General features: G+C 54.8%; 1 protein-coding gene across 2 annotated transcripts; it reads left to right on the forward strand.

The window, feature by feature from the left end:
- The first annotated feature begins 1,857 nt into the window (after positions 1 to 1,857).
- Positions 1,858 to 13,831, forward strand: Cacnb3 (calcium voltage-gated channel auxiliary subunit beta 3). 2 transcript variants are annotated; one of them, XM_074083270.1, is made up of 13 exons: positions 1,858 to 2,002; positions 8,558 to 8,680; positions 8,906 to 9,028; positions 9,501 to 9,616; positions 9,923 to 9,987; positions 10,191 to 10,210; positions 10,410 to 10,490; positions 10,669 to 10,727; positions 10,892 to 11,001; positions 11,268 to 11,419; positions 11,637 to 11,732; positions 11,848 to 12,000; positions 12,472 to 13,831. In XM_074083270.1, exons 1-13 carry the CDS (start codon positions 1,961 to 1,963, stop codon positions 12,784 to 12,786), a joined length of 1,455 nt encoding a protein of 484 aa, XP_073939371.1. In that variant the 5' UTR covers positions 1,858 to 1,960; the 3' UTR covers positions 12,787 to 13,831. The 2 variants fall into 2 exon arrangements, with proteins under 2 accessions (XP_073939371.1, XP_020033643.1); XM_020178054.2 differs by lacking the exon at positions 1,858 to 2,002 and adding an exon at positions 4,674 to 4,898.
- The last annotated feature ends 406 nt before the right edge of the window (positions 13,832 to 14,237 follow it).

Genomic DNA, 14,237 nt, shown 5'->3' on the forward strand with positions numbered 1-14,237 from the left:
AGGCAAAGCTTTTGCCCCTCCATTAGAGTCCCAAACAAAACCAAAACAAAAAATGTGAAACCCTCCACACACATTCTGAAAACATACACACACAACCTCCTTATTTCCTCTGAAGGGTTGACGAAATGTAACTTGAGGGCGGGTGGGCGGCAGGGTACCCCCGGGCCAGACCACAGAGGGAGGGTAGGCAGTGGCCTCCCGAAGCACTTTGCAGGTTACATCTAGTCTAAGGAAGAGCTGGGGGTGGCGAGAGCTCCGAGAATGGATTCTCTTCCAACTTAGCTTCCTCTGGAACGGGAGCCAGTAGAGGGTCAGCCCAGCAGAAGGGAGAGAGGGTCTCCCGAGAGCTTCGGGGAATGGGAAGATGGAGGGGAGGGGTCCCGGGAACCCCCAGAGAAAATAGGTTCAAAGAGGAGCTGGAAAAGGGAAAGTGCTAGTTGTTACTGAGGTGAATTTGGAGAGCCGGGTCATTCAGTCTCTGGCCGGTCTTCTTGAGAGGGTTGGTCGCCCCCTCCGTGTCCCCAGCCGCCGTCTTAGGTATGGGGCAAGATTCAGCCTGGGTGTTGGGGGATGTGGAGGGACCAATAAGAGGACAGTCCGCTCATAAGGGTTCAAGGAGAGAGCCGACTGGGACTACACCCCCCTCCCGCTCCCCCCCTTTCCCCGCCAGAACTTGGGCTTGTCCTGTTTGACGTGCCCGCGGGAGGGGGCGGGAGGGGGCGGGAGGGGGTACTGACCCGAGCTGCAGTCCCGCCACTCTGTGCTCCCTGCTGCCCAGTCCTGGCTGAGATGCTGCCCAGCTTGGCCGGGCACTCTTTGACATCAGAATGGAGGTAGGAGCGGTTTAGGGTCCATGGGGAAGCGGGGGCGGGGTGTCTCGAAAGAGGCCCACGGGGATGGGGACAGAGTGGAGCCTGGGGTCCCCTCCTGGGGTATGGAAGTGGGAGCCTACTTTCTGGAGAGAGGAAGAGGGATTCTACCTGGCTTCGGTGGGGTCTGAATCTGGACTGCACCAGTCAGGGTAGCGCCTCCTGCTGGCAAGAGACTGGACCCGGCCGGTTGCCGCCACCTGCAGGGCGTGTACGGCCACCGGGGTGGCGAGCCCAGGGGGCGCTGCAGCTGGTTGGAAAGAAGGCGCCCCGCTTCGCCTTGAACTTCCCCTTAGCGGAGCTGAGACCCGCGGCGCCAGAACTGGGAGACAGGGGTGACACTAGAGACTCCCCCGGACCGGGGCGCATCCTAGCTGGACTGTCTTCAAATAGATCCTACAGGAGCCACAGGGTCTGAGCCTGGGAAAGGTACATGGACGTGACTTCCCTGGAACCCAGAAGGAATGCCTTGAGGCTTGGGCAAGTAAACGGAACAGGAGTGTCCTTCCTTTTCGGTCCTTTCCTCCGCCGAAGTTGGGGTGTCAGCCGCCGCAGGGACCGCGGCGCCGCCTTTCTTCCTAGGGCTAGGGAGGCTGTGTGATGAGCGCGACGAGCAGGGACCAGGACCGAGCAGAGCCCTCCGCCCAAAGCCCAGGTGCCAAAGCGGCCTTTGAAGTATTCCCGCCCTCTGCCTGCGGCGGTAGGAGCTCAAGTCACCCTTTCTGGTGACTAGGTTGAGGAAGGTACCAAGGGGGAAGGGAAGACGAAGAGGGAGGGTGAGAGATGGGGATGGAAGGACAGTGGGAGGCACCCAGATGAACCGAGAACAGGGATGACAGAGGACAGACGGAAGTGGAAAGGGGCTGGACTGGAAGGCGACGGGAGAACGAGAGAGACTGACGGAGGCGGCGAGAAAGGAAGGGAGAGGGAGGGAGGAAAAGGGGAGGAACCAGGAACGAGGGAAGGAGCTGAGCGGGCGTGGGGCGAGGCCAGGCGTGCAGGCGGGAGCAGTGTGCAGAGCAGCGGCCGGGTCCTGCTCCCGCCTCGGAGCCCCTGGCCCGGGGGAGGGGGAGAGGCCGCTAGCCCGGTCTATGTCTTTTTCTGACTCCAGTGCAACCTTTCTGCTGAACGAGGTAACCGCGGGGAAGCGGGTCGGGGGTGGGGGTGGGGGTCAGTGGGTGGGAGGAGAATTCTTCTCCAAGCTAAGGACCCGCATTTGGGGGAGACTGCAGCATGTGGGGGGATCAAAGGAGGTGGTGAAACCTCTGGATAAAAGAGAAGGAGTCGTTGGAGCTGGCAGCTCCCAAGTGTTGAGACTGGGAGAAGAGGGTAGGACTGCCTGGGGAGTCAAAAAGGGACTAGATTAGAAGGAGGGCTCTTGCCAAGCTCTCCTGGTGTTCCTCAGTGAGTTCCCTGGGGGCAGCCTAGCAGCTGGAATGCTAGGAGCCTCCACTTAGTGGAGAAGTCCTAGCTCTTGCCTCAGTTTCCCCACTGGATGCCCAGATTCTTGGTGTACTTAGAGAAGCTAAAATGTATTCTGGAGGCTCCTAAGAGCTCCAACTCCCAAACCTGGTTACTTAGGCTTTTCCTCTTCTGTCTTGCTTTCATGACTAGGTTGGCATGAGAACTGGAGTAGGCAGGTGTGGGTGAGGTGAGAAATGAAAGGGGCATGGGGTAGCAACCCAGAGGTATAGGGAGGAGAGATGGAGGCTCTGAAGCATCTGCATGACCCAGGGGATGGTCTCAGGTATGAGGAGCTTGGGGAGTGGTTGGCATGGCAATTCATGCCTCAGAAGCAGACTTAGACACCATTGTCCCAGGTGGGGATGAAGACAACAAGTTGTGTGAGGAAGGAGGGCTGCTAATGGCAGGATCCCCTGTGGGTGTGGAGAGTCCCAAAATGAGAGGCCAAGACAGCAGATTCAGGGATGGGAGAGAATCAGACTATCTCCCAGGAGAAGAGCATCTTAAGAACATTACTCTTTCACTTCTCTCCACCATCTGGAAAGAGAAAGAACTGAAAAGACAGAATGAAAAGGAAGATGCAAGGAATAGCAAGAAACAGAGAGGGCACAAAAGTAAGAAGACAGTGACTGGGAACTTCCAGTACATAAGAATCCAGTAAAAATCCCTAACTGTGCAGGACTCAGGAAAGGGAACTGTGAAAGCTGACTACTTCACCCAATTGTGACAGGTGCCCTCAGCCATAGACAAAGTTGTCTGCCACCTCCAGCAGGAGGAGGCAGAGTAGGGATAGTCCTAAGATGAGGCCCCTTCTTTTTCTTGCCAAGGAAACACCAAGACATGACATAGGTGACAACAATAGGTTGGAGTGGGTTTCGTCTCTCCCACACACTTGCCTTCTGCCACAGAACTCATCAAACCCTCTCAAATTGTGGCTGTCTGATTTTCCTCTAATCCAGGAAGGTAAAGGGATGAGCAGATTCCAGAATTTACCCTCCTGGATGTGAGAAATTGGAGACTGAAAAGGACAGAACTCAGGGGCAAAAGCTCAGACAAAAGTGTAAGCTCTAAGTGTAACCCTCTTCTGTCTCACATTGTCCTTTTGGGCACCCAGGTAGGTGGACAAAATTCAAAGGAATAATTCTGCTCAGAAGATGAAAAAAAAAAAAAGGAGGGTGCTCAAGTGGATAAATCTTTGAGGAGATTTCTTCAAGAGAAGGGCTGCTGTCTTTCTTCAAATCTCAGTGCTCCTTTAAAGGGGAATCAGTGGTGCAGTGACAAGAACCTGATACCGCCCACCCCACCCCTGGCCTTTTGCAGAGCAGGAGACTTGCCTTTTCCCCCTCCCAATCCCACGATGCCAGGACCCCCACCTTCTGTCCAACCCACAACTCCCCCCAACACCCTCTAGTTTCATCCTCTCCCTTTATGCTCACCTAAAACCGCCCCTTCCTGCCCCAGTTCCCACGGATGCTTTGGCAATGTCTGGCACAATCCTTGGCAGGGAAATGAGGAAGGGAACCTCCATCCTGGCCCAAGTGGGATGAAATCTACTCGCGCAACAGGTGCGGGGAGGCCTACCCAGCTCTACGAAACTTGCCCCCTTCTCAAGGCACCGGCGACATCGCCCTTTGCTGCAACCCAGAACTGAGGGGGCCGCCACCTGTTGGCGCAGGATTTGCTTTCATGGCATCGGCCTGGGGTCGCCAAACCCAAGCCTCCCCAGTACTATTGTAGGGTTTAGCTTTTGAAGTCTCCTTGACTCCTGACCCAGATACGCCGCTCGCTCACCTGGGACCCTTTGCCGTCTGCCGCCCCTCCCCCCCCCCACCTGCCTTTTCTGTTTCCCTGAGGTTCCCACATTTTCCCGTCTCCCTACTTCTTCTGATCCCTCTTTTCTCTCTCTCCAGCCTTCTCGTCACCCGCACCCTCTCCTTGCTCTGCTCAGGTCGCGTCTCCTCCCAGCCTCGCGCCCCCTCCCCTCCCCCGCGCCAGCCCTTTGTTTCCCGGCGGAGTAGTTCCTGGGTTGCCGAGCGTTTCGGTCTCCGCATCTCTCCTCGCCCCGCCTCCTCCCTGCCAGGATCCGCCCCGCTCGCAGCCTCTCCTCCCACTGTCCCCGCCGCCCCTGCCCCAGAGGTGCCGGGAACCCACCTTCCCCGCCTCGCGCCCGCGCCCTCCCAGGCCCGGGCCGCGGCGCCCCCCCCCGCCCCCGCCTTCCCGGGAGGGGGGTCAGGTGGGCGGGCACTATTGTTGTAGGAGTCGCCGCCAGATTCCTCAGCCGCGCTCGGGGTGGGACCGGCTGGGCTGGGGGGGTGGGGAGGGGGAGCGGTGATTTGAGCTCCAGGCAGCTGGTCTTCGCGGCTCGCTCCCTCCTTCGCGCTCTCTCTTTCGCCGCCGCCGCCGCCGCCCGCAGGGCTGCGGGGCTCGGTGGCATCTCGGGCGCGGCCCGCTGTCCTCGCCCCTGCCTCCGGGCCCCTCCCGCCCTCGGCGCCACTCGCTTCCCCACAGCCGGACTCCCCCATGTATGACGACTCCTACGTGCCCGGGTTTGAGGACTCGGAGGCGGTGAGTGCCCACAGGAGGGTGCGGGTCGGGGGGTTGGGTGACACCTCCTCTCCCTTCAACCCTTCCCCCAGGTCAGGACTTGGAAAAGCGCCTCGGCGGTGGGGCAGGGCGCGTGGAGGGGGTGCTCTAGGAAAGTGGGGAGATGAGTTCTCATGCCAAAGGTTCCCTAGTGCCCCAGGCCTAGATACAGGGGCATCAGGTGTGTGCATGGAGAGGCAGTGCGGGGATGGCTCGAGCAGGTGGCCCCAAAGACTAGGACAGAAGGTGCAGAGGGAGGAAGGGCTGGAGGCTATGGGCACCTAGGTTTTACAGAAGGAATGAGCAACATTTGGAGTTCCAAATTCTGGGTTTATGGGGTCTGAACACAACAGTTAGGAGAGAAGCTGGTACTTCAGGGAATGGGGACACACGCCACATCTGTGCCATAAGTAAGTGACAAATGAGATAGCTGGGAGAACATCAGAGTGGGGTACCAGTTTCTTCAGACAGAGGACTTATAAACTCGAGGATCTGCACTATTCCTCTCTGCCCTCCCTCTCTGAGCACTGGCACTGCCCTATCTCCTCACCCTTTCTCTAGCCTAGATTTTCTACCAGGCTGAAACCCCAGCACCCAGCACATGAGTGAGCCAGCTGACCCGGCCCCATGTATTCCCCAGTCCCCTGCTGAGGCTTCCTCAGAGCACCTAGCATTCTAAGCTACTGCTCAGCATGGAAGGCCTAGAGGTGAGGCCAGAGGAGCTGAGGGCCTGGGGATGGAGAGGAAGCTCTTTGCTCAGAAAACCAGGCAACCAATAAATATTTAATTCTCCTCTTTGCTTTTATCTCCTGACCCACTGAGACAAATCAGCTCATTAAGCAGTGATTCCGGGAGCTCAGAAGGCAGGAGAATGCCTGGAAAGATGGGACAAGAGTGGGGAGCAGTTTCACAGCCTCTTGGAGCTGTCAACCTTCTCTCAAACATCCCACAAGAAGGCCTTCTTAGGAAAGGACCAATAGATGGCTTGGAAAGGGCCTGATAGATCTGCAGGGAACATAGCCTGGGTCAAGATTTCTCCTGTTTCTAGCCCCCCAAGCCCAGGATAGATGAGTGTTGGGATTCAGAACTGGCAGCTGTCAGTCAGTCCTTAATGGGACTGGGCTCCTTCTGGGCCTAATTTTCCATGGGCCCTCTGTGGCTAATTACATTTCAGCTAGAGCAGATGATTTTCAAGGCTCTGGTGGACACCTCTTTCTGACAGTTGAAGGGACAGCTGGTATAGCCCTGGGTGCCAAGGTGAGCTTGAAAACAAACCTCTCTGTCGGGCTGCAGAGCCCTAGGAGGTTCTTCCCATCCCTGGTGAGAAGGCAAGAGCTGTTGCAAGGAAAAGACTGACACATGGCTGGTGACTGAGGGCAGTCTGCTGACCTGATGCTCCCTCCTGGTCCCTCTCTGATTCCCAAATCACCCTCCCCCTCTTCCCTTCCTCTTGCCTGGCTCTTTGCTCTCCCTGAGGCCCCCTCTGAAGCAGTAGGAGGGAGATCAGGCTCTAAATAAATCCACCGGCTCATCTCCCTCCTCTTCTTCCCCCGTGCCAGGCAAGAGAGGAGCTGCAGCCTGCCCACACACTCACCAGGCAAGGGGGGCACCACCAGGGCACTGTGCCAACTCTGGCAGTTCCCAAGTACTGAGCCTCTGGTTGTTTTGGCATAGCAGGGGGTGGGGAAGGTAAGACCACTGCATGTGCTTGGCAGAGCATCCCTGACCTCCCCAAGTGATACCAGAGCAGGATGGAGCTGGGTGGGCCCTGAGGACATGGTAATCATGGACAGGGGTTTTCATTACGAGCCCAACTTGTTAAACATTTAGGGAGAGATCTTGTCTTTCCTTTCCTAGGCTGAGAGGTCACCTAGCTAGATGCCCCAGATAGGGCATTAAGACTAAGTTAAACTGATAGCCTGGACAGCAGGGAGTAAAGGTTTGACTCCTCTCTCAGCTAGGAGGTATCTGATGTATACATAGTAAGGGGCCATCCTGCCTTGCCTCCTGCCTCCTGGCCTGCTAGCTGCTATCCATTCAGCCAGCTGTGTAAGTTCCATGGAGGTAGCTCTTGCGTCCTAAGACTGTTGGTAAGACCTGAGTGTTGGTAAGACAAGGTCCTTCATCCTGCAGAGGTTCTTTCTGGAGATCATACTCTCTATCCTGCTGCCAGGCCAGCCTTGTTTGTCCTCAGGAGAGATGGGGAGCAGCAGGTACCCTACTCCTGTAAAATGAAGCATTTTGCCCCTTGTGCTAGCTTCATGCCTTTGGTCTGTTACAGATGTCTTTAGCTTAGGCTCTAGAGTTGGGCTCGCACAAAGCTGGCCAGCCCTCTTGCACAAGACAGGGCTGGGGCCAAGGGTGTGGTGGACGGCAAATGTGTGATTTTGCCTTCTACACTGGGAGTCTGACCTCTGCTGCTTTCTGGGTGGTCATGTCCAGTGGGTTTGTGGGAATAGTCTTCAGCCTGAGAACATTTCAAAACCCTCTTCTACACATACCTACGTGAACTCTTTCCTAAGCTCCTACCTTCTGTCTGCCACTGGCATCTCAGAATTGAGGGAGGTATCCTTTCAGGCATCTGCAAATAAGGAAGAAAAACTGAGGTAGAAAATAAAAGATTCTTTTTTCCCTGGACTGAGGGGAAGCCCAGACATCCTAAATTCCAGCCACTGTCTCAAGGCCTAGCTTCCCTTACTCACTTGGGCATCTCCCTTGTGGCCTTGAAGATGAACTCTGCAACCCTTCAAACACACCCTCATTGCCTAAAGACCCTATGGACAGGACTCAGACTCTCCTTGCTTACATTACCAAAGACCTCCTCCCCATCTCTCCAGAGTCCTACACCTCAGTTGGGTTACTTGGCACCAGCATGGCCTCATATCCCCTGGGTCCCAGGAAAGGGCTAGAGAGATGTAGGCCAAGTGGTAGGTGTGGCCCAGCCTCACCTGTGCCCAGGGAAATGGCTTTGTGTTGCCTTCTGTGTCTTACTTGCTGCTCACACCTGGCCAGTTGCCCCAGCAGGTGTGGGAGGAAAGAAAGTGGGGGATGGGGAGAATAAAGGGAAGGCAACTTCCGGGAGTGTTTGGGCTCAGTTTTCATCCTGCAAGGGCAAGGACACAACTTGGGAGCCTTCAAAGCCTTTTTGGAGTAGAGAAGGTGGGACTTAAGGGGGCAGATGGCTGTATCCCAACACTTGGGATCAGTGATGTGCTAATCAGCATCTATTAACTTGCTGGCTGGCTGTGCTCCTGCCAGGCATCTTAAAGCAATAATATTCAGGCTGCTTTGAAGGCTAGTGTGAACAAGAGGGCTGGTTTCCTGGGTTCAGAATCATCTCCAACATATCTTCTTCAGAACATCTCCCTTCCCTGTGCCTCAGAGGACATGGTAGAGGGGAGAAAAAGGAGGAAGGAGAAATGGAGGCTTTATTCAAGGCTGCAGTATTAATAGGCTTGGCAGGAGGGGCCCTGATCCTTGCACATAGGAATTGGTCCACCCTCCCTGTAGCCTCAAATGAACTGGGTCCCTTCTCAAGGGATACGAGGGAGCCTAGGCACCAGTGTAGGGTCAAGAGGGTGCCTCTGTGGTATCCTTTATGCCTGAGATTAGGAGTCACAGCTCTTGCTCTCTCATCCCAGGGTTCAGCCGACTCCTATACCAGCCGTCCATCTCTGGACTCAGACGTCTCCCTGGAGGAGGACCGGGAAAGTGCCCGGCGTGAAGTGGAGAGTCAGGCTCAGCAGCAGCTCGAGAGGGCCAAGGTATACCTTCTGAGCAGGAGGCCAGGCTGTGTGGAAACCTGTACTGGGTCCTGGGTCCCCAGGGTCATGGTAGGATGTACTTGAATGTAGAAGAGAGAGTATGTGACAGTCAGATTCTGGCTGATACCTAGTTCCACCACTGGGGCCTCCACCTTTCCCAATGGGGTGCTGAAGCTGGCAGTGCTCTAAGGCACCTCTCATTGCACTGATGGTTAAATTTTCTAGCACAAACCTGTGGCATTTGCTGTGAGAACCAATGTCAGCTACTGTGGTGTATTGGATGAAGAGTGCCCAGTCCAGGGCTCTGGAGTCAACTTTGAAGCCAAAGATTTTCTGCACATTAAAGAGGTGATCTACCCCCTACCCCCAGAAGCCTCTAGCACTTAATTTTTCTGTTCCTGCCCTGCCCCAATCCCAATGCCTCTTAATTCAGTTTTCTGTCTGTAAATAAGTAGTCCTCAACTCTTCCACTGTTATCCTTAGATAGATCTGTATACCCCTCAGACCCTAGACCTGATCCCCAGGGTCTCCACCATTCTGAGATCTAGTTTGTTCCTCAGTTTCCATATTTATATTTGGGAGCAGTCAGAGTACCTGCCTCTGAGGTCCCCTGTGATCACTGTGATGCTACACTCTGAAACCTCATGGCTTGTGGCTCAATCTTGGCTGCCCTTCCCTCTGACATCTCCGGCCAGTGGCCTCTTGTGTATTACTAAGACCGGCTTTTGGAAGGTCTCCCTGGCTCTTTCACATTAAAAAGCCAGGCAGAGGCCTGGGTCAGTTCCTTTTACTTCCCCTTCCTGCTCCACTCCACCCCCAGAAGTACAGCAATGACTGGTGGATCGGGAGGCTAGTGAAAGAAGGCGGAGACATCGCCTTTATCCCCAGCCCACAGCGCCTGGAGAGTATCCGTCTCAAACAGGAGCAGAAGGCCAGGTGAGAGCACACAGTCCAGACGTGCACCTGAGCCACAGAACAGTCACCACACATGCATGCACATCCCCCCCCGCCCAAATGCAGATACATGTTTACACCACACAAATCTACAAGTTTGCGCACACACACACACACACACACACACAAATGCACATACTCCGCTCTCTCACAAAAGTAGGTGTAAATTTGTGCAACTATTAAGTAATGTATAGAACCTACATAGAAACATTCATATTCATTCATATATTCACTCTCTCTCTCTCTTTCTCTTTCTCTCTCTCCCTCCCTCCTTTTCCTCCTCCTCAGGAGATCAGGGAACCCTTCCAGCCTCAGTGACATTGGCAACCGACGCTCTCCTCCTCCATCTCTAGGTAGCTCTCCCCCACACCTTGGGCAGATGAGTAACTAAGAGACAGGGGATGGGAGCCCTCCCCAGTTAGCTATGTGGGAAGGGGTTGGTGGAGGGATAAGAAGAGCTAGGAAAGCACAGTATCTCCCTTAGGGAAGGGAATACCATGCCTGTAGGGCCTTTTCCCTTCACCAACTTTAATCTTTTATTTCCTTTTCCAAAAAGCCAAGCAGAAGCAAAAACAGGTGAGTCAAGAAAGGGACTTGGGCTGGGGAATCATGGCTCTGGGGACACTTTTCTGGGCAGTCATTCATTGTTGGAGGGGCAAAACAAAGGGGAGGGAGCCCAGAAGTACTGACTCTGCCCCCCACAGCAGTCAGGCATAAAGGTGGGCTCTAGGGCATGACCTCCTGCCCAGAGTCTGACCTCCTGGCCATTCTGCAGGCAGAACATGTTCCCCCATATGATGTGGTACCCTCCATGCGGCCTGTGGTGCTGGTGGGACCCTCTCTGAAAGGTTATGAGGTGAGATCTCTAACCCCAGAGTCACCCTGACCAAGCCTGCCACAGGAAGGCTCCAGGGGCAGTGGGAAGGGGTATTCTACTCTCAGGATCTGTGGAGGTGGTGGACACTGGGTCCATTCATGGGTATGCTGCCTCTTTCTAAGAGGGCTCTCTGTCAGTGCTGTGACCCTCCCCCCAGGTCACAGACATGATGCAGAAGGCTCTCTTTGACTTCCTCAAACATAGGTTTGATGGCAGGTAAGCTTCCCTGGCCTGACATGGCATGAGAACTGGGGAAAAGATCATTGCCTCCTTCCACATGCCCATAGCATGTCTCCCCTAAAGTGAAAATTAGAGAGGTAGGTAAGGAAGGCCGAGATCTTAGGTTAGAAGCCGGGTATGATTGTCCACTCCAACCCCAGGATCTCCATCACCCGCGTGACAGCAGACCTCTCACTGGCAAAGCGATCTGTGCTCAACAATCCTGGCAAGAGGACCATCATTGAGCGCTCTTCTGCCCGCTCCAGCATCGGTGAGGAGTCCGTGTCCTGCTTTTCTGTCCCCACTCACTAGAAAGAACCTTCCTTCTTCCCTTTCTCTTCCCCAATTCCTTATTTTTTTGTCCATCTCTTGCACCTACCCCAGGATTATCCAGAACCCACCCTCCTCTTTGATTCCCCAGCCCTCTGCCTGCCCAGGCCTCTAGGTCCTTCCTGCCCACCATGTAGGCGCCCTCAAAACCCTGGGAGTAAGCAGTCAGTAGGGCTCCTGTTGAGCACCATTGCTCCCCCTCCTTAGCTGAAGTACAGAGTGAAATCGAGCGCATATTCGAGCTGGCCAAATCCCTGCAGCTAGTGGTGTTGGATGCTGACACCATCAACCACCCAGCACAGCTGGCCAAGACCTCACTGGCCCCCATCATCGTCTTTGTCAAAGTGTCCTCACCCAAGGTAAGTCATCAGGGGTCATAGGGGAGGCCCACAGAGCTTGGGCCCTGCCTGGAGCGCCTGAGTTCCCTTTTCCTGCCACCCCTTAACACCACTCTGAGTCATCCTCACCTGCTACTGATGCCGTATCACAAGTGGGAGACATGCCTAGTTCTTTTCAGGGCCAGCTCTGCCTGGGGCCCCAAAAGACTCCAGACCTAGCTCTGCCCTCCTACCTCAGGTACTCCAGAGGCTCATTCGCTCCCGGGGGAAGTCACAGATGAAGCACTTGACTGTACAGATGATGGCATATGATAAGCTGGTTCAGTGCCCACCAGTGAGTGCCTAGGCCAGCTGCTTCTACACCCTCTTCCAGGGCACAAGAGGGGTAGAGATGGGTGGGGGCTGCTACCGAAAGGAAGCCATATTCTCTCTTCATCCTCCCTCCTCAGGAGTCATTTGATGTGATTTTGGATGAGAACCAGCTGGAGGATGCCTGTGAGCACTTGGCTGAGTATCTAGAAGTTTACTGGCGAGCCACCCACCACCCAGCCCCTCCTGGCCCTGGACTTTTGGGTCCTCCCAGTGCCATTCCTGGACTTCAGGTAACTATTTCCAATGGGCAGGTGTGCAGGCTGATAGCCAAAGCACAACCTCCACTCTACCCAGAGGATTGGCTTTGGCCTGTAGTTCAAAAGGCCAAGGGATTGTTGAGCTCTCAGTTCTGCTTCAGCTCTGCTGTGCCAAGCTAGTGCACACAAGCCAAGGAACGTCCTGGTGGGAGAGAGAGTAAATGAATGAGCTGGGTAATCAGATACTGGCTTTCTAGGGGTCAAGAGAAACTTTCCAAACCCTTCTTCCACTCAGTTTTAAAGGCAGAGCCTGAATTTGTAGGAGTCAAAAACTGGTTTTCTCTATCTGACCTGGAAGAGTGCCCAGCATACTTCTTCCTTGTGCTATTTCCTGTACCTGAGAATTCAGAGTGGAGAGGGAAGATCCCCCACCCTGCCAGAGGTGGGAGGGAGGCAAAAGCCAGGTCTGTACTGCCTCATTTAGAGCTGTTGTGTGGCCCCCAGAACCAGCAGCTGCTGGGGGAGCGAGGTGAGGAGCACTCACCCCTGGAGCGAGATAGCTTGATGCCCTCAGACGAGGCCAGTGAGAGCTCCCGCCAGGCCTGGACAGAATCGTCACAGCGTAGCTCCCGACATCTAGAAGAGGACTATGCAGATGCCTACCGGGATCTGTACCAGCCTCACCGCCAACACACCTCTGGTCTGCCCAGTGCTAACGGGCATGACCCCCAAGACCGGCTCCTAGCCCAGGACTCGGAGCACAACCACAATGACCGGAACTGGCAGCGCAACCGGCCTTGGCCCAAGGATAGCTACTGACAGCCTCCTGTTGCCCTACCCTGACAGGCACAGGAACAGCTGGCTGGGATGTCCACTCCAGGCAGGTTGGAGTTAGACTGGCATTAGGTTGCCATTAGGCTCAGCTCCCACCACCCTTTGTCTAGCCCCAGCTCCAGGGCTGCCTGTGATCCAATGGCTCTGGAAGAAGCAGGGTGCCCCTCACCTCCTGGGCACAGTGACCCCATAGGCTCTCATTCCAGGTACTAGCTGTGTGTTCTGCACCTTCCTTGCCTCCTGCACAAGAAGCTGCCCCACTGGGCAGTGCCCTCAGGCCAAGATCCCTATAGCATGGGCTTTCCCACCAGACTCAGGGAAGGGTTGCCCCCTCAGTGGCAAGAGGGTGGGGGGTGTGGGCAACATGGTACAAGGAAGAAACAAGGTTCCTGAGCAGGCAGAAGTCCTAACAACCCAGGAACTCAAGAGTTGTGCTTTGGGGTCTGAGGGCCTCACTCACCTCACTGCCACACATTGAAATGAGACAATCAAAAGCCCAACATTGTGGCACTTATGTCCATCAGCTGGGGTGGGGCATCCACATTCAACATCGGAGAAGCAGGCAGGTGAAGCTGGGTCAGAGAAAGATCTCACAGCTGAAACCCTAAGAGGAAAGGGCTCTCCTCACTCCAACAGAAAGCTTAGCATCTGCTAGGACAAGGGATCCTGGAGCAAGTCAAGTTAGAAGGTAGATAGGAGCCAACCTGGACTAGGGGTTTGGGGAGGGAAGAACAGCTTCAGGGCCTCCTTGCCTTTCTCATTCTTTTGCCCTTGCATCCTGTCATTTCTGTTCGTTCCCTTCATGCCTTCTGGAAGATAGGGGCTCCAGACTTTATTCCCTGACTCATAGCTGCTGCTTGTTAAGTTAGGGTTAGATGGGGAGACATAGGACAGACACAGTGGGCAGCCCCCAGAGACCCTGGCTACTTGGCTACCCTTGCCTATGGCTCTATTATGTGACCTACAGAGCATGTTCCTTAAGAACCTGCCCCATCTCTCTGTCATCACCAATAAAACACCATGCACAGTCCCTCAGGTGTCTGTTCTATGTGTACTGGCTCCAGTGGTCACGTGTGCCTCACCATGTGGCTCAAGTCTGGCAGAGGTGAAGTATTCTGGTCTCCCTTCTCTCTCCAAGGACCCATTGAGTGGGAAGGGGAAAAAGGCAGAGCTATTGAAAGCACTATAGTCCCAGACGCTCCCATCCCCTCATGTCTTTGTCTCTGGAGGGAGATATTTAGCAGCACAGAAGGGTCTTATTCCAAGAGATGAGGAAAGGTTTAGTCACAGTTTTCTATTGTCCATTCCTTAGGCCAAGAGGGCCCTAGAAGTAGAATCCCACATACTTGCCCAGCTCTGAAAAGTAAGGAAGAACATGTCCATAAGATGGGGTCGATAGCCTTCTCACTAACCTAACTCAACTGGTCCCAGCTAGT

Source organism: Castor canadensis, chromosome 8 (genome assembly GCF_047511655.1).
Source record: "Castor canadensis chromosome 8, mCasCan1.hap1v2, whole genome shotgun sequence".
NCBI lineage: Eukaryota > Metazoa > Chordata > Mammalia > Rodentia > Castoridae > Castor > Castor canadensis.

Bases quoted from the DNA above. Each gene is read 5' to 3' on its own strand.
- Cacnb3 (XM_020178054.2), top strand. From the start codon at position 4,854: ATGTATGACGACTCCTACGTGCCCGGGTTTGAGGACTCGGAGGCG. The intron at 8,681-8,905 runs GTATACCTTCTG...TAAATTTTCTAG, and splicing joins AGCAGCTCGAGAGGGCCAAG to CACAAACCTGTGGCATTTGC. The intron at 9,029-9,500 runs GTGATCTACCCC...CTCCACCCCCAG, and splicing joins ATTTTCTGCACATTAAAGAG to AAGTACAGCAATGACTGGTG.